Raw genomic sequence first — 18,968 nt, 5'->3', positions numbered from 1 at the left:
TTGTTGCCCATCAACTCAGACTGCTGTCTCCCATACCAAGGCAGTGCATTCTGAATTAACAGTCTCAAAGCCAAGCTGCTCAAGGCTCTTGTTGGCTCTGAGTGCATGTAAGAAACCATGCCTTAGCCACTGAGGTAGCAACGCAGAGGAGCACCAGGATAGGCAAAGATCATTTAATGTTTGCCTTACACGTAATACATAGGAGTGCGTTGTTTAATGCATTATGGATTAAATTGGTTTGGATGTCAGAATGTGTGTCAAACGGTTATTGTAGTAGTCCATGAGAAATAGGCAGAAAGCAAAAGCAACATGAATTGGAGACATTTTCAGTGCAGCCAGACACAATGAAGAGATGCTCATAGTTGGCCCATCTGATGCAATGGTGTTTCCAGTGTCTCTTCCTGAGATGGTCACTGAAAGCTTCAAGGGCTGCACCCTGTGATCCTTAGGTTGTGGAGGATGCGGCAGACTACCATGAATGATGACAAGTTCTGGGAGGAACTGGAGGGATTCATCCATACAAGCCAGGAAGCAGAAACCAGAGCACAAAAGGTCTGATTCATGAAGTTCCCAGTTGGACCATGGCTCTCCTTTTAGTATTACTGTCCACTGTGATGGGATTGCAAGTGGTCTCACCAGATGTACGTGGAGCAGGCAGCCCTGTCGCCACGCAGCTACCCCTCCATTTTGACATGGTGGCTTGAAGAATGAGGTACCAGCTGAATGACTTAAGACAAAAGCATCAAGACTGCTACTGAGACAGCAGCAATTCAACAACATGGTGGTCTGTGAGATTATACATGAACTATACTTTCAAGGTGTTGAACCCCTTTTGGCTCCAGTATATCGTCATATTAAAACGTGGCAACCATAGAACCATACGCATCTTGTTCATGGCTCCATTTAACAATGGGGAATCCACTACCTTGGCAAAACCACAATCCCCCTCCTCCAGCTTCTTTCCACCTTGAAAGAAGACAATGAATTCCATTCCTTTTGCATGCAGTCCCTTGGTGATATTCCAGATACAGTGATGCATGACAAATCAGAAATTTTTAAAGAGGTGTCACTGGCTCCAGCTTAGAAGGATCGACTGGATTCAAAATTAAGAGCTACAGTGACCTGGACGGTCATATCAAATCATTGAGTGCTTGGCCAGCAGCAAGATAGTTTGCGGGGGCATTAATAGGATTTTCCCAAAATAGATGATCATATGCCAAATTTGCACTAGATGCTGATTGATGTCACAATCCGCCAATTCTGTACAATTCCAGCAAGTAGACAGCTGGACTTTTGGCTTTCACTGCATGGCAACTGGCACGTCATGCCAAATATCTGTCTACCTGCCTCTGTGTAGCATTGACCGTTATGGAGTAAAAGGTGAACTTTAGAGCCTTAACATGGAGGCAACACTTTAATAAGTAGGAATGCATTGTGCCTGGCTGCACTGAAAATGTCTCCAATTCATGTTGCTTCTGCTTTCTGCCTCTTTCTCATGGACCACTACAATATCCTTTTGACACACATTCTGACATCCAAACCAATTAATCTATAATGCATTTGAGAAGAAATCAAGATTATTTAGGTTATATTTCATAACTAAACAATAAAAAATTAAAATTAATTCCAAAATTCTCAGTCAGAGGGAAATTGAGAAACAAACTTGTAAGGAGATCTCAGCTATCTGTAAGAATAATAGGGTGGTTATGGTAGGGGATTTTAACTTTCCAAACATAGACTGGGACTGCCATAGTGTTAAAGGTTTAGATGGAGAGAAATTCATTAAGTGTGTACAAGAAAATTTTCTGATTCAGTACGTGGATGTACCTACTAGAGAAGGTGCAAAACTTGACCCACTCTTGGGAAACAAGGCAGGGCAGGTGACTGAGGTGTCAGTGGGGGAGCACTTTGGGGCCAGCGACCGTAATCCTATGAGATTTAAAGTAGTGATGGAAAAGGATAGACCAGATCTAAAAGTTGAAGCTCTAAATTGGAGAAAGGCCTATTTTGACGGTATTAGGCAAGAACTTTCAAAAGCTGATTGGAGGCAAATGTTCGCAGGTAAAACATGGGAAGCCTTCAGAAATGAGATAGCAAGAATCCAGAGAAAGTATATTTCTGTCAGGGTAAAAGAGAAGGCTGGTAGGTATAGGGAATGCTGGATGACTAAAGAAATTGAGGGTTTGGTTAAGAAAAAGAAGGAAGCATATGTAAGGTATATACAGGATAGATCAAGTGTATCCTTAGAAGAGTATAAAGAAAGTAGGAGTATACTGAAGAGGGAAATCAGGAGGGCAAAAAGGGGACATGAGATAGTTTTAGCAAATAGAATTAAGGAGAATCCAAAGGGTTTTTACAAATACATTAAGGACCAAAGGGTTAACTAGGGAGAGAATAGGGCCCCTCAAAGATCAGCAAGGTGGCTTTTGCGTGGAGCCGCAGGAGATGGGGCAGATACTAAACGAGCACTTTGCATCAGTATTTACTGTAGGAAAGGATATGGAGCATATAGAAAGTAGTGAAATAGATGGTGACACCTTGCAAAATGTCCATATTTCAGAGGAGGAACTGCTGGATGTCTTGAAATGCATAAAGGTGGTTAAATCCCTAGGACTTGATCAGGTGTACCCTAGAACTCAGTGGGAAACTAGAGAAGTGATTGCTGGGCCTCTTGCTGAGATTATAACTAGAGGGCATAGGTTTAGGGTGAGAGGGGAAAGATATAAAAGGGGCCTAAGGGGGCAACTTTTTCACACAGAGGGTGGTACGTGTATGGAATGAGCTGCATAAGGATGTGGTGGAGGCTGGTACAATTGCAACAATTAAAAGGCATTTGGATGGGCATATGAATAAGGAGGGTTTGGAGGGATATGGGCCGGGTGCTGTCAGGTGGGACTAGATTGGGTTGGGCTATCTGGTTGGGATGGACGGGTTGGACCGAGTGTCTGTTTCCATGCTGTACATCTCTATGACTCTGACTTTTCATAAAGTAGTTTTGGTGGGGATCCAAATATACAGGGCAGTGTAGAACATAGCCAAGTTCTGAAGTATGAACTGCCCTCCCCTCACATATACACAACCCTGGAGTTAAGATAGTCTGTGTTAATTCCAAAGAACTACATATATTTACATAGTACCTTTAATGCAGTAGAAAGACCCAAGACCTTTTAAGGGAGTTAACCTGGTGTTTCACAACAAATCATGTTCAGATATATTAGGGCAGGTGCTCAGATTTTGGTCAAAGGAGTGGAGTTACAAGAGCTGCATAAAAAGAACAGGGAGTGGCCATAATAACAGAACAATTTAGGATTGCAAAATTAGAGAAAGGCATAGACATGGAGAGATTTGACAGAGTATAAGAATTTTAACTTAAGGTATGGAAATTGAGTGAATGCAAATCAACAATCACAGGAGTGATAAGACAACACTACTGTGATTAAGCACCATATTCACTTCATTCAGTTAAAGGACAACCACTTGATTTTGTGCCCTGTGCCTCCATTTATAATGTTTATGAACTAAAAATAAATTCAGTGTTCCTTGAAGCATGTCAATGCTTGGAATGGAATGTTTTCAGCTTAAGGATCTAACACCAAGTTAACTACTTCCAAATTGAGAGTTCTCCTTTCTTCCAAAAACACAGTGCAATTGTGTGACAATTCCATTTTCAAATGCCTACCTCTGTGACTGAAGTTAGATCAGCATTTGTGTACACAATTCTCTCTTTCAGTCAGTTCTCGCACTAAGTAATATGCGAGAGAAATGTTTAATTCATACACTGGTTGGATTATCAATTAGATCCTAAAAGATGAAAACACTGAACCACATTATTGTCCAGTCCTTAGGCAAGTCTTTTCTATTGTAACACTATTATTTTGTAATAATAGTATGAATGCAAGATCCAGTCCAACATTCAAAAGTATTACCTGCAAACCTTGCCCCTGCTGTGTCATCACACTTGGGTATCAACTGGTTTCCATTAAGAAGTCCTTCAGTAGTGAAGACAGGGCTTTCACCAGAAACAAGTGGGCCTTTTAAAGTCAGCACCTGACCCTGTGGCATCATTAGCAAACTCCCAGGAGTCAAGGGGACAGAAGAGACTGGAGAATCTGGCAAAAGAAGAGAAACAGTCCTAAATGAATGCTGCATTACCAACAGTGAATACAACCTTACTTGTAGTCCTGGATAAGATCCAGGATAAAATCCTCATCTTGACCGAATATTTGGGAAAATACCACAAAAATTTGAGAAGCACTCAAGATGACGGAGGCCATATTTCTTTAGAAGCATACAATAAAAAAGTTAAAATTTATTGAGATTTTAAAAGTTTCTCGTGCATGTTGGTGGGATAAGATCCATGTAAAATACTGTTGTTTGGAAAGCAACCCACTCTCGTTTCTTGGTTTCCAAATCTAATTTTCTATTTTGATAACATTAATTTTTCTCTACTCCTTTCTCAAACACACTGTAATCTTGCTGACTTGCAGATTGTGCTTTCAATCAACTTCTTGTTGTATCACAGATATGGAAACAAAAGCCTTATGCTATTACTATTGGCCAATCAGCAGAATTTGATGCCCTCCCCATGGCATGTTTGGCAGTGGGGGGCATTTAGGTGGAAAGTTGGCAGACTGGGATCTTAGTACATTCCTGCCTCTAGCCTAATTAAATCAGTGGAAGGAAACCTGAGGAATGGTTGCCGATGAACATCCCTGAAAAGGATTCATTTCACCACAAGTGAGACTAACCCAGCAGTGGGCTGATGGAAGCCCACAATATATGGATCACGACAAGGAAACAGGTGTGGGATGAGGAATGTCTGTTGACAGCCACAACCATGCCCTTGCTGACTACACCCCTCACCCACAGCAGTCCTCATTATTCTCTGTGACCTTGCACCAGAGTGCAACTTGGGACAGAATGCTGAAAGTTTGATGAATGAGTGAGTTCAGGGAGGAAGAGAAGGAGGTGTTCATTTTCAACTCATCCTCCAAAAATTAATTCTAACTTTATTGCAAGTGAAGAAGACAACTGTTACAGTAGTTAAGGTATATTATCTTCCCAAGATTTAAAACAGTACAGGAACTTGTGCTAGGGATGATAAAAGCATGAAACAAAAAAGAGTTCAATAAATTATCGAGGCAGTTAACTGAACCACAGAACCACATTTGCAAATGATCTGACAAGGCTGCAGCAGATGTGAGCTCCATGATTCTTGAGAGATCTGGGGCAAACATATTTGCATAAAGTTTTTACAACTTCAGCAGCTTTGGCTGATAGAATGGTTTCCCATGGTCACATTAAATGCAATATAACACATCCAGAGGGAAGAAAATAACTTGGATAACTTGGCAGTCACATCCTTTAGGATCGGGTCTTCTGATGTGGTCACTAATCGAGAGAGGGTGTGACTGCATTTTGAGGCAGGGAAGGGGATTCAGGGACAGCACCGAGAACTCTTCAGACATTGCAAATGCCAAACATGCTTGGGGTTTTGTTTTAATTGTCTGGATGAGAGTGAGGGCGACAGGATGGGTGAGATAGCTGACCATGGCATGATCCAGGAGCTCATCCAAATGGGAGAGTAAAAAAGGGTAGTAGGAGGGACACAATACAGAAAACAAGTGGTAATTGTAGGTGATTCTATAATTAGAGGAATAGATAATATCCTTTGTAAGCAGGATAGAGAATCCACATATTATGTTGCCTGCCTGGTGCCAGTGTCCAGGACTGGCTTGAAAGGATATTGGAGAGGAAGTGAGAGGATCTAGTTGTGATCTTTGTCGATACAAACAACATAGACAAGATTAGGTAAGAGGACCTGTTTAGGGATTATCAAGAACTAAAAATTAAAGAACATGTCAAAGGTTATAATCTCTGGATTACTGACCAAACCACGTGCAAACTGGCATAAGGATGTGAGAATAGGGAAGTAAACATATGGCTAAAAGAGTTGAGTGGGAAAGAGGGGTTCCTTTTCATGAGTCACTGGCAGGAGTACTGAAACAAGAAAGATCTGTACAGTTGGGATGGTGTCCACCTGAACAGAGCTGGGACCAGCGAGAAAGGTAAGTGGTTGGTCAACAGGACTTTAAACTAGGAAGTTGGGGGGGAAGGGAAGGGAAGAGAAGGGTAAAAATCTAAGCAGCTACAGGTTAACAACCAAGGGGATGAAAAAATATGAAAAATGAAAAGAAAGGAGAACTCAGGAGAGGTCATTAAAGTCTCCAGCATACAAATTAGGACAGTGTTTGGAAAGGATTAAAGAACCAAACTGCAAACACACTGGATAAACAAATTACAATGAGAAGAGGGATGATCAATACAGGACTGAAGGTGCTGTATCCGAATCTGCGCAGTAAACAAAATAAGATAAATGAGCTTGTGGCACAGATTGAAATTGGCAGGTACAATGCAGTGGGCAGAGATGTGGCTGAAAGGGGACCAGGAGTGGGAGTTAAATATCCAAGGATATACTTATCCTACTGAAAAAGGCCAGGCGGAGGGGTGGGGTTACCTTGTTAGTAAGAAATGAAATTAAATCAGTAGCAATAAACTAAGTAGGGTCAGATGATGTAGAATCTGCGTGGGTAGTGTTGAAGAACCCAATTGCCAGAAAAAAAACAATGGGAGTTACCTACAGGCCTCCAAGCAGTAGTCAGGATTGGAAACACAAGGTACACCAAGAGATACAAAGGGCGAGTAAGAAAGGTAAGGTTACAATGATCATGGGGGATTTCAACATGCAGGTGAACTGGGAAATCAGGTCGGTAGTGGATCACAAGAAAAGAAATTTGTGGAATGTCTCTGAGATGGCTTTTTGGAGCAGCTTGTGGTGCAGCCCACTACAGAACAGGCAATTCTGGATTTAGTGTGCAATGAGGTAGACTTGATAAGGGAGCTTAAGGCCAAGCACCCGTTAGGAGACAGTGACCATAATATGATAGAATTTACTCAGCAATTTGAGAGGGAGAAGGTGGATTCAGGTGTAACAGGATTACAGTTGAATAAAAGCAACTACAGAGGCATGACGGAGGAGCTGGGTAGAATTGACTGGGAGAGGAGCCTAGCAGGAAAGACAGTGGAACAACAATAGCAGGAGTTTCTGAGAAACAAAACAAAAACTCAACCTGAGGAAAGAAGCATATGAAAGCGAGGATGAAACAACTATGGCTGACCGGGGAAGTCAGGGACAGCATAAAAGCAAAAGAGAAAGCATGTGTGGAAAAGGGCAGTGGGAAGCCTTCAAAGATCAGAGGACAACGAAGAAAGAAATACAGAGGGAGATGACTAAATAGGAGGGAAAGCGAGTCAATAATATTAAAAGAGATTGCAAGAATATTTTTCGCTATATCAAGAGCAAAAAGAGGGGGAAAGAGTGGACATTGGATCCCTGGAAATTGATGGTTGAGGAACTGAATAAGTATTTATGTCAGTCTTCACTTTGGAAGAGACAAGTAATATCCTAAAGTGTCAACAGAGTGTGGGGGGTGGGGGGGAGGTGAGTGGTGGTGGGGGTGTGGAAGAGCAGAGATGAATATGGTGGCCATCACCAAGGAGAAAGTGCTAGAAAAGCTGAAAGTTTTGGAAGTGGCTAAGTCACCTGGACTAGAAGAGCTACACACCAGAGCTCAGAAGGATATAACTGAAGAGATACCAAAGAGGCGGCTTTGGTAGTGATCTTTCGGGAATCACTGGAGTTAGGGAGGGCCCTAGAAGATTGGAAAATCACTAATGTAACCCACCTTTTAAGGTGGGAGTAGGGAAAAAGACAGGAAAGTATAGGCCAATTAGCCTGACCTCAGATGCTGGTAAGATTTTGGAGTCCGTTGTAAAGGATGAAATGTCTAAATACTTGGAAATACATGGTAAAATAGGGCAAAGTCAGCATGGTTTCATCAAGGGGACGTCATGCCTGACAAATCTGTTAAGATTCTTTGAGGAGATAACAAGCAGGTTAGACCATTGAGAGCCATGTTATCTATATGGGCTTCCAGAAGGCATTTGATAAGGTGTCACATAGGAAGCTGTTGAGTAAGATAAGGGCTTATGGTATTACAGGCCAGCAAGTATCATGGATAGAAGATTGGCAGAAGGCAGAGAGTGGGGATAAAAGGATCCTACTCAAGATGAAACCAGTGATGTTCCACAAGGGTCAGTGTTGGGACCACTTTCACTTTAAACATTAATGATCTGGATAAAGGAAGTGAAAGATTTGGCTAAGCTCGCGGATAGTTAAAAAAAGGTGGAAGGGTAGGTAGTATTGAGGAGAGAGGGAGGCTGCAGAGAGACTTAAACAGGTTAAGAGAGTGAGCAAAGCAAAAGTACAATGTGGGAAAGTGTGAGGCCATCTACTTTGGTTGGAAGAGGAGAGGCATGGACTATTTTCCAACTGGTGACAAATTTCAGAAGTCTGAAGTGCAAATAGAATTGGGAGTCCTAGTACAGGTTTCTCTTGGTAAACTTTCAGGTTGAGTTGGTAGTTAGGAAGTCAAATACAATGTTGTCATTCATCTCGAGAAGACTACAATATAAAAGCAAGGATCTACTTCTGAGGCTTTATAAAGCTCTGGACAAACCACATTTAGAGTACTGTGAGCAATTTTGGACCCAATACCTCAAAGGATGTACTGGCCCTGGAGCAGGTCCATCGGAGTTTCATGAAAATGAACCCAGGAATGAAAGGCTTAACATAGGAGGAATATTTGAAGACTCTGGTTCCTTACTCGATGGAGTTTAAGGATGTGGGGGGTGGGAATCTGAATTAAACTTAGAGAATATTGAACAATCTGGAGAGTGGACACTGGGAAGATGTTTCCACTGGGAGGAGAGATAAGGACCTGATGACATAGCCTTAGAGTAAAAGGGAAGATCTTTTAGAACAGAGATAAGGAGAAACTTCTTGAACCAGAGAGTGGCGAGTCTGTGAAATCCAATGCAAGGCAGTGGAGGCTAGGTCATTGATTATATTTAAAACAAAGATAGATAAGTTCTTGATTGCCAAGGGAATCAAAGGTTATGGGGAGAAAGTGGGATTGAAAAACCTATCATCCATGATTGAATGGTGGAGCAGACTCAATGGGCCAAATGGCCTAACTTCTGGGCTGCAAAGGAACTTTGAGTGGGAGAGTAAGGATCCAGTGGTTGTGGTCCATGCAGGTACCAACAACATAGGTAAAACTAGGGCAAAGGTACTGCTAAGGGAATAGGAACAGATAGGAGCTAAATTAAAACCAGAACCAAATACAGTAATAACCTCTGATTACTACCTGAGCCATGAGTTAATTTGCACAGGGTCAATATGATTAAGCAGGTAAATGCGTGGCTCAAAGTTTGGTGTGGGAGAAATGGGCTTGAATTCATGGGACATTGGCACCAGTACAAGGGAAAAACGGACCTATTCTGATGGAATGGTCTTCAGCTGAATCGTGCTGGGACCAGAGTCATAGCGAATTGCATACCTAGGGCCGTGGGCAGGGGTTTAAACTAAATGGCGGGGGTCATTTATTGGAAGAAAGAGTCAGAACTCTGGAGAGGTTATTAAATTATCCAGCATAGACACAAATAGGACAGAGTATTTGCAAATACTCTCAAACTTCAAGCACAATGGACAGACGAATGACAATGAGAAGAGGGACAGTTAATTCAAGACTGAAGGTGTTATATCTGAATGCACACAGCATAAGGAATAAGGTAAATGAGCTTGTGGCACAGATCGAATTTGGCAGGTATGACATGGTGGGCATCACGGAGACGTGGCTGCAAGGCGACCCAGATTGGGAGCTGAATATTCAAGGATATACATTTTATCAAAAAGGTAGACAGATGGGCAGAGGGAGTGGGGTTGCCTTATTAGTAAGGAATTAAAGAAATTAAGAAATTAAATCAAATCAATACTAAGAAACGAAGTAGGGGCAGATGGTATAGAATCAATGCAGGTAGAATCGAGGAACTGCAAAGATTAAAAAAAAAATCCACAGTTGGAGTTATGTACAGGCCTCCAAACAGTAGTCAGGAGCTGGGGTGCAAGATACACCAGAAGACAGAAAAGATGTGTTGGAAAGGCAAGGGGGAATCATGGGGGATTTCAATAGGCAGGTGGACTGAGAAAGTCAGGTTGGTAGTGGTTCGCAAGAAAAGGAATTTGTGGAATGTATATGAGATAGGTTTTTGAAGCAGCTTGTGGTGGAGCACATTAGAGTACAGGCAATACTAGATTTAGTATTGTGCAAAGAGGCAGAGTTAATAGGGAGCTTAAGGTAAAGTAACCCTTAAGGAGGCAGTGATCATAATATGATTGAATCTACTCTGTAATATGAATAGGAGAAGACAGAATTGGAAGCAACAGTATTACAGCTGAATAAAGGCAACTACAGAGGCATGAGGGAGGAGCTGGGTAGAATGGACTCTGAGCTGAGCAGGAAAGAGTGGAACAGCGATGGCAGGAATTTCTGGAAGTAATTCAGGAGACATAGCTGAGATTTATCCAAAGTAAAGCAGCATGGTACAGGGAGGATGACTAGGCAACCACAGCTACCTAGGGAAGTCAGGGATAGCATAAAAGTAAAATTAAAACATGTAATGTGCTGAAGGGCAGGTGGGAAACCAGAGGATTGGGAAGCTTACAAAGACCAACAGAGAGCATCAAAAAAAAAAGAAATAAGGAGGGAGAAGATAAAGCTAGTCAGTAATATAAAGGAAGATTGTAAGAGTTTCTTTAGACATATAAAGGGCAAAAGTGGACATTGGGGTGCTGGAAAATGATGCTGGAGAGATAATAGTGGGGAACAAGGAAATGGCTGAGGAATTGAATAATTACTATGTGTCAGTCTTCATGGTGGAAGACATGAGTAATATGCCAAAAATTCAAGAGAGTGAGAGGGGCAGAGCAGAGTATGGTGACCAACACCAAGGAGAAAGTGTAAGAAAAACTGAATGGCTTGAAGGTTGGTAAATCACCTGGATCGGATGGGCTACACCCTAGAGCTCTAAGGGAGATAACTGAAGAGCTCGTGGAGGCATTAGTGGTGATCATTTTGGAATTGCTAGAATCAGAGTCCCAGATGGCTGGAAAATCACTCATGTGAGATCTCCATTTAAAAAGGGAGTACTGCAAAAGATGAAAAATTACAGACCATTTAGCCTAACCTCAGTTATGGGCAAGATCGTGGAATCTATTGCGAAGGATAAAACTTCTGAATACTTAGAAGTGTATGGTAAAATAGGGCAAAGTCAGTATGGTTTCATCAAGGGGAAGTCATGCCTGACAAACCTGCTAGAATTCTTTGAGAAAGTAATGAGCAGGTTAGACCAAGGAGAGCTAATGGATGTTATCTACCTGGACTTCAAGAAGGGTTCTGACAAGATTCTGCACAGGAGTTTACTGAGTAAGATAAAGACACATGGTGTTCAAGGCAAGGTGCTAGCTTGGATAGAAGCTTGGCTGTCTGGCAGAAAGCAGAGTGTGGGGATAAAACGGTCCTTCCTGAAGAAGGGCTTATGCCCGAAACGTCAATTCTCCTGCTCCTTTGATGCTGCCTGACCTGTTGCACTTTTCCAACAACATATTTTTAAGCTCTGATCTCCAGTATCTGCAGTCCTCACTTTCTCCTTCTCAGGATGGCAGCTGATGACAAGGCGTGTTTCGCTACGCTGAGCATTGAGACCACAACTTTTCATTTTATACATTATTGATCTAGATGAAGGAACGGAGGGCATTCTGGCTAGGTTTGCAGACAATACAAAGATAGGTACTGAGGTGGCGGGGAGGCTGCAGAAAGTTTGACATGTTAGGAGAGTGGGCAAGAAGTGGCAGAGTACATGAGAAAGTGTGAAGTCATGCACTTTGGTAGGAAGAATTCAGGAATGGACTGTTTTCAAAATGGGGAGAAAATTGAGATGTCTGAAGTGCAAAGAGACTTGGGAGTTCTAGTCCAGGATTCTCTCGAGATAAAGTTGGAGGTTGAGTCAGTAGTTAGGAGGTAAATGCAATGATAGCATTTATTTTGAGAGGATGTGAATATGAAAGCAGGGATGTACTTCTGAGGCTCTATAAGACTCTGGTCAAATCACATTTAGAATATTTAGCACAGTTTTTGGCCCCATATCTCAGGAAGGATATACTGGTTCAGGAGCATGCTCAGAAGGTTCACAAAAATGGTCCCAGGAAAGAAAAGCTCAACATATGAGGAAAGTTTGAGAACTCTGGGTCTATACTCAATGGAGATTAGAAGGATGAGGGGGAATCTAATTAAAACTTACAGAATACTGAATAGCATGGACAGTTGTTTCCATTGGTAGGAGAGAATAAGACCTGAGAGCACAGCCTTAGAGGAAAGTTTTAGAACGGACATAAGGAGAAACTTCTTCAGCCAGAGTGGTGAATCTATGGAATTCATTGCCACAGAAGGCTGTGGAGGCCAGGTCATTCAGTATATTTAAGACGTAGATAGCTAGGTTCTTGATTATCAAGGGTTATGGGGAGAAAGTGAAAAATGGGGTTGAGAAATTTATCAGCCATGATTGAGTGTCGGAGCAGACTCAATGGGCTGAATGGTCTAATGTCTGCTCCTATATCTTATGGAAAAGGGGGCTTTCAAACTAAATAGTGGGGCAAGGGATCAAATTTGGAGAAATGCTGTAAAATCTGAATAGGGACAAAGCAAGAGATAAAAGATATTTGGGGCAAATGATAAATCATGACAGTACAAATCTAAAGAGCTTAAGAAAATAATGAAAGGACAAAACTGAAGGCTCTGTAACTGAATGCATGTAGTATTTAAATCAAAACAGATCAATTGATAACATATTTCTATTTGTGCCATGGTCTGATAGACAAAGACATGGTTGCTGCATGATACAGATTGGGATCTAAATATTGAAGATTACAGGACATTTAGAAAGGAAAGGAAGCTAGGTAAAAAGGTGGTTCAAATAATTAAGAATGTCATTAGTACAATCAAGAGGGATGATTCTTTGCAATAAAACAATAAAGATTTGAGCTCTCTGATATTTTTGGCTATGAACATCTCCCATATATGCATGGAATAAATGCTTAAACAAATAAACCACAGTATGGTCTAGTCTAAGAGAAAATAAAGGGTTCAACTCACCCATTGCACATACTATGTGGAGCACTGGTCTCCTTATTTAAGGAAGGGTGTAAAGGTGTTGGAAGCCATTAATTGAATGTTTCCTAGATCTGAATGGCTACAATGTATTATAAAGAAAGGTTGGACTGTCTTCTTACAGTTTAGAAGATTAGTTGAAACATAATATCCCAAGGTGCCTTGACTGTTTGCATATGGAAAGGATGATTTCTAATGTTGGAAATTCTAGTACTGAAAGTAAGATATCATGCATTTACGCTAAAGATGAGAAAACTTTTCTTAACAGTGAGCCTGGTAGGTATTTGGAATTATCATCCTCAAAAGACATGGAATCATAGAACATAGAACCATGCAGTGCAGTACAGGCTCTTCGGCGCTTGATGTTGCGCTGACCTGTGGAGTTCAGTTACTAGTGGTGTACCGCAAGGATCTGTTTTGGGGTCGGTGCTGTTTGTCATTTATATAAATGATCTGATTGAGGGCACAGAAGGGTGGGTTAGTAAATTTGCGGATGAGACTAAAGTCAGTGGAGTTGTGGACAGTACGGAAGGATGTTGCAGGTTACAGAGGGACATACATAAGCTGCAGCACTGGGCTGAGAGGTGGCAAATGGAGTTTAATGCAGAAAGGTGCGAGATGATTCACGTTGGAAGGAGTAACAGGAATACAGAGTACTGGGCTAATGGTAAGATTTCTGGTAGTGTGGATGAGCAGACAGATCTGTGTCCATGTGCATTGATCCCTGCAAGTTGTCACGCGGGTTGATAGGGTTGTTAAGGCGGTGTATGGTATGTTAGCTTTTATTGGTAGAGTTTCGGAGTCATGAGGTCATGTTGCAGCTGTACAAAACTCTGGTGCGGCTGCATTTGAACTGTGTTACGTACAGTTCTGGTCGCCGCGTTAAAGGAAGGACGTGGAATCGTTGGAAAGGGCTTAGAGGAGATTTAGCAGGATGTTGCCTGGTATGGAGGGAAGGTCTTATGTGGAAAGGCTGAGGTATTTGAGGTGGTTTTCATTAGAGATAACAAGTTTGAGGGGTGACTTATCTGAGACATATAAGATAATCAGAGGGTTAGATAGGATGGACAGTGAGAGCCTAATGGCTACCACGAGGTGGCAAATGGAGTTTAATGCAGAAAGGTGCGAGATGATTCATGTTGGAAGGAGAAACAGGAATACGGAGGACTGGGCTAATGGTAAGATTTCTGGTAGTGTGGATATAGCTTTAAACTGAGGGGTAATAGATATAGGACACATGTCAGAGGTAGATTACTTACTTAGTGTGGAAACAGGCCCTTTGGCCCAACAAGTTCACACTGACCCGCCGAAGCGCAACCCACCCATACATTTACCCCTTCACCTAACACCATGGGCAATTTAGCATAGCCAATTCACCTGAACTGCACATCTTTCGACTATGGGAGGAAACCCACGCAGACATGGGGAGAATGTGCAGAATGTAGGTTCTTTACAGAGTAGTAAGGCTGTGGAATGCCCTGCTTGCAACAGTAGTTGACTCACCAACTTTAAGGGCATTTAAAATGGTCATTGGATAAATATGTGGATGATAATCAAAGTCTGCATATTTTAAATGCAGAGGTAGATAGATTCTTGATAAGTAGGGAGATGAAAATTTATCAGAATTGAACAAGATTATGGATTAAGAGATCAGCCACAACCTTGCTGAATGGCAGAGCATACTTAACGGGCTGAGTGGCCTACTACTGTTTCTAATTTGAATGTTTATATTTTGCCTGAGATCCAGCGACAATTTAGGCCTGAGGTGGATGCTATTCAATGAAGCTGCTGGATTCTGATTGGTCAGCTGTCCTCATCAGGCAGGGCTTCTGCTCCCAAGATCTTTGATCTTGCAGAAAAACATATCTCTGCCCAGTTAAGTGGCACAGGATATAGCACATCTTCCCTGAGAGAGAAAAGATGGTTCTTTCCCAGCTCCAGCCAACAGCCCAAAACCTGCCACCTCCTTTAAATACCACTATTCTTGCCCATTGGTGCAATATTGTCATGCTGTTATGTAGAAGGCAAAGAAGTTACACACGGGGAGCTGTTGATGACCATTTTCTAGTGAGAATACGGGGTTTCGCAGACTCTGGTGCCGGGTCCTTCTTGCTTGTTAGCATAGTGACGTTAGGTGGTTTCTGGGTCTGCAAATTCATTGCCACCTTCTGGAGAATGTCCATAGTTTCAGATGAATTAGGTATTCTTTTCCAACTGCTGCAGGGCTGCTTTTCAACATCAGCTTCTTGTTGCACAATGTTTTTCTTCTGAACATCTAATGCTCTCTGTTTGGCACAGATGTACTCCAGTTTCTTCAAAATGACCTCCTCAGTCTTCCCTAAAAATAGGGAAAATAATTAAAATTAATATTTTCCAGCATCTTCAGAAGGCTCTCTTTCTCCCTTCATTTCTTAAGCCAGGGTGTTTTTTTCAACTGAATTACATTTAATTGTAATCATGAATGCTGTTAGATCCAAAACTGTGTTTCTCGCCTTGTAAGCAAACTGTCACTTTGTAAGTACTTTTAGAGCTGATTTGCATCATTATATATACTTCCTATTATTGACAAAAGTTATTATGTTCACTACCAGGCTTAATGCTGCAGCTAAATAAGCCATGTAATTTGATCTGAATTATATGTCAGTTCTTACCAGTCAAGAGAGAGACCTTTCGGATGAGTAAATCCCTTTTACGAGTCTGGATGCTTCTCTCAGCTGACAGACGATCAGCATGATCCTGGAGATTCTGGATTTCGGAAAATGCCTGAGACAGGACAGAATCGAGTGATCAGAAAATATTTTATCTATTGCATTAAAGAACATAGAACATTACAGTGCTGTACAGGCCCTTCAGCCCTCAATGTTGCTCTGAACTGTTGAACCAACCCAAAGCCCATCTAACCTACACTATTTCATTCTCGTCAATATGCCTATCCAATGACCATTTACATGCCCTTAAAGTTGGCAAGTCTACTAATGTTGCAGGCAGTGTCTACCACACCCCTACTATTCTCGAAGTAAAGAAACTACTTTGACATCTATCCTATATCTACCACCCCTCAATTTAAAGCTATGTTCCCTCTTGCTAGCCATCACCATCTGAGGAAAAAGGCTCTCACTATCCAACCTATCTAACCCTTTGATTATTTTATATGTCTCAATTAAGTCACCTCTAACGAAAACAGCCCATCATAGTTCTCCTCCTCCAAATCTCCAAACAACCAACTGCTCAACAGATAGACCTTACAGAAGGAGCGGCAAGTCTTCAAGGACTCCTCCTGGCTATATGTGGGCACTGGGTTGCTCATGCAGAGGCAAGTCAATAGTTTCCTTTCTCACTGCTAGACAATGGAAGTCAGCATGAGTCAGAGGGATAAATTGGATTTTATGATTAAGTCACCATTGAGTTATATTAGCACTTCAGGTAAAATTATTTAATCCCAGACCAAGCACCACATCTCTGATGTTGCTCTCCCATTGAAGTTAGCATGATATAGAACTCTATTCATAAATACATTACACAGAATACACAAAAATGTCTAAATTTTATTGAAACCCAACCCAAAGGGTCAAAGGCCAGAGTGTATCAAAATATTGTTTTCAACCACACAATTTCAAAATATGAAATCAGGCCAATGACTAGGCTTCTGGAAAAGGCAACTTGAAATCTAATGGATATTCCAAAGTTACTCAATGAGATTACTAGGACTTACTGGGTTATGCCCCCACCCACCCCTCCACAACCATTACCATGACTACATCAACACCCTCCTTGCTTTGTGGGGGACCAAGGACTCAGATTATAGTTCAGTCCGAAGCGCACTAAAATAAAGAGAACAGTAACTAATGCAAACAGATCAATAAGTTTGTATAAAAAGGTGGAAGAGGAGGAATTGTGAGGGATATTAAGTCATACAGATTACAGCACGGATACGGACCCTTCGGTCCAACACATCCATGCTGACCAGATATCCCAATCCAATCTAGTCCCACCTGCCAGTACCTGGCCCACATCCCTCCAAATCCTTCCGAATCATATACCCATCCAAATGCCTTTTAAATGTTGCAATTGTACCAGCCTCCACAACTTCCTCTGGCAGTTCATTCCATACACGTACCACCCTCTGCATGAAAAAGTTGCCCTGTAGGTCTCTTTTATATCTTTTCCTTCTCGCCCAAAAGCTATGCCTTCTAGTTCTAGATTCGCCAACCCAGGGTAAAAGACTTTGCTAATTTGTCTTATTCATGCTGCCATCATTTTATAAACCTCTAAAAGGGCACCCCTCAGCTCACAACACTCCAGGGAAAACAGCCTCAGCCTATTCAACCTCTCCCTATAGCTCAAACCCTCCAACCCTGGCAACATCATTGTAAATTTTTCTGAACCCTTTCAAGTTTCACAATATCCTGCCTATAGGAAGTGGCCTAACCAATGTCCTGTACAGCCGCAACATGACCTCCCAACTCCTATACTCAATGCTGTGACCAATAAAGGAAAGCATAAAAACTTTCTTTACTGTCCTATCAATCGGAGACTCCACTTTCAATGAACAATGAACTTGTACTCCAAGGTCCCTTTGTTCAGCAAGACTCCTCAGAACCTTCCCAGAAAGTGTACAAGTCCTGCTCAGATTTACCTTTCCAAAATGCAGCGCCTCATGTTTATCTAAATTAGACTCCATCTGCCACTCCTTGGCTCATTGGCCCATCTTGATCAAGATGCCATTGTATTCTGGAGGTAACCTTCATTGTCCACGACACCTCCAATTTTAGCATCAACTGCAAACTCGTGTTCACATCCAAATAAATAATACACCATTGGTCACAGGCTTCCAGTCTGAAAAGCAACCCTCTACCACCACCCTCTATCTTCCATCTTCAAGCCAGTTCTGTATCCAAATGGCTAGTTCTCCCTGTATTCCATGAGATCTGACCTTGCCGAACACCTTGCTGAAGGCCATATAGATCACATCTACTGCTCTACCCTTGTTTGTTACTTCTAAAAACTCAATCAAGTTCGTTACACGTTTTCCCGCGCACAAAGCCATGCTGACTAGCCCTGATCAGTCCTTGCCTTTCCAAATGCATGTAAATCCTATCCCTCAGGATTCCCTCCAATAACTTGCCCACCACTGATGTCAGGCTCACAAGTCTACAGATCCCTGCCTTTTCCTTACCACCTCTCTGAAATAGTAGCACCATGTTAGCCAACCTCCAGTCTTCTGGCACGTCTCCTGCGACTATGAATGATACAAATATCTCAGCAAGGGGCCCAATCACTTCCTTAGCTTCCCACAGATTTGTCGTGTAGACCTGAACAGATCCTGGGGATTTATCCATGTTTATGTACTTTAAGACATTCAGCACCTCCTTCTCTGTAATATGGCCATTTTTCAAGATGTCACTATTTATTTGTTCTATATGTTCTATATCTTCTCCACAGCAAACACTGATACAAAATACTTGTTTAGAATCTCTCCCATCTCATGTGGTTCCACACAGACTGCCTTGCTGATCTTTGAGGGGTCCTATTCTCTCCCTAGTTACCCTTCTGTCCTTAAATGTATTTATAAAATCCCATTGAATGCATCTTAACCCTATTTGCCAAAGCTATCTCATGTTCCCTTTTTGCCCTCCTGATTTCCCTCTTAAGTATACTCCCACTGCCTTCTAAGGATTCACTCAATCTCTGTTGTCTATACTTGACACATGCTTTCTTCTTCTTGTTAAAAAAAACCTCAATTTCTTTATTCATCCAGCATTCCCTATGCCTACCAGCCTTAGTCCTATTGTACAATCCCAATAAGTTGATTATCCTTTCTTATTTCTCAGTTCCACCCAA

The 18,968-nt window shown here is 41.8% G+C and overlaps 1 protein-coding gene across 5 annotated transcripts in view; it reads right to left on the bottom strand.

Moving 5' to 3' along the window:
* LOC140476524 (MAX gene-associated protein-like) overlaps nt 1-18,968 on the bottom strand; it is a 107,771-nt gene that overhangs the window by 16,049 nt on the left and 72,754 nt on the right. For all 5 annotated transcript variants that reach the window (XM_072569279.1, XM_072569277.1, XM_072569281.1 and 2 more), the window contains 3 exons: nt 15,779-15,890; nt 15,169-15,465; nt 3,927-4,109 (listed from right to left, as the gene is read on the bottom strand). In XM_072569279.1, coding sequence (XP_072425380.1) covers nt 3,927-4,109; nt 15,169-15,465; nt 15,779-15,890 — 592 coding nt within the window. The remainder of the gene's footprint in view (nt 1-3,926; nt 4,110-15,168; nt 15,466-15,778; nt 15,891-18,968) is intronic.

This window comes from Chiloscyllium punctatum, chromosome 4 (assembly GCF_047496795.1).
Source record: "Chiloscyllium punctatum isolate Juve2018m chromosome 4, sChiPun1.3, whole genome shotgun sequence".
Lineage (NCBI taxonomy): Eukaryota > Metazoa > Chordata > Chondrichthyes > Orectolobiformes > Hemiscylliidae > Chiloscyllium > Chiloscyllium punctatum.
Note: the sequence above shows the minus strand (reverse complement) of the source record. Positions and strands in the feature narration are given on the sequence as shown.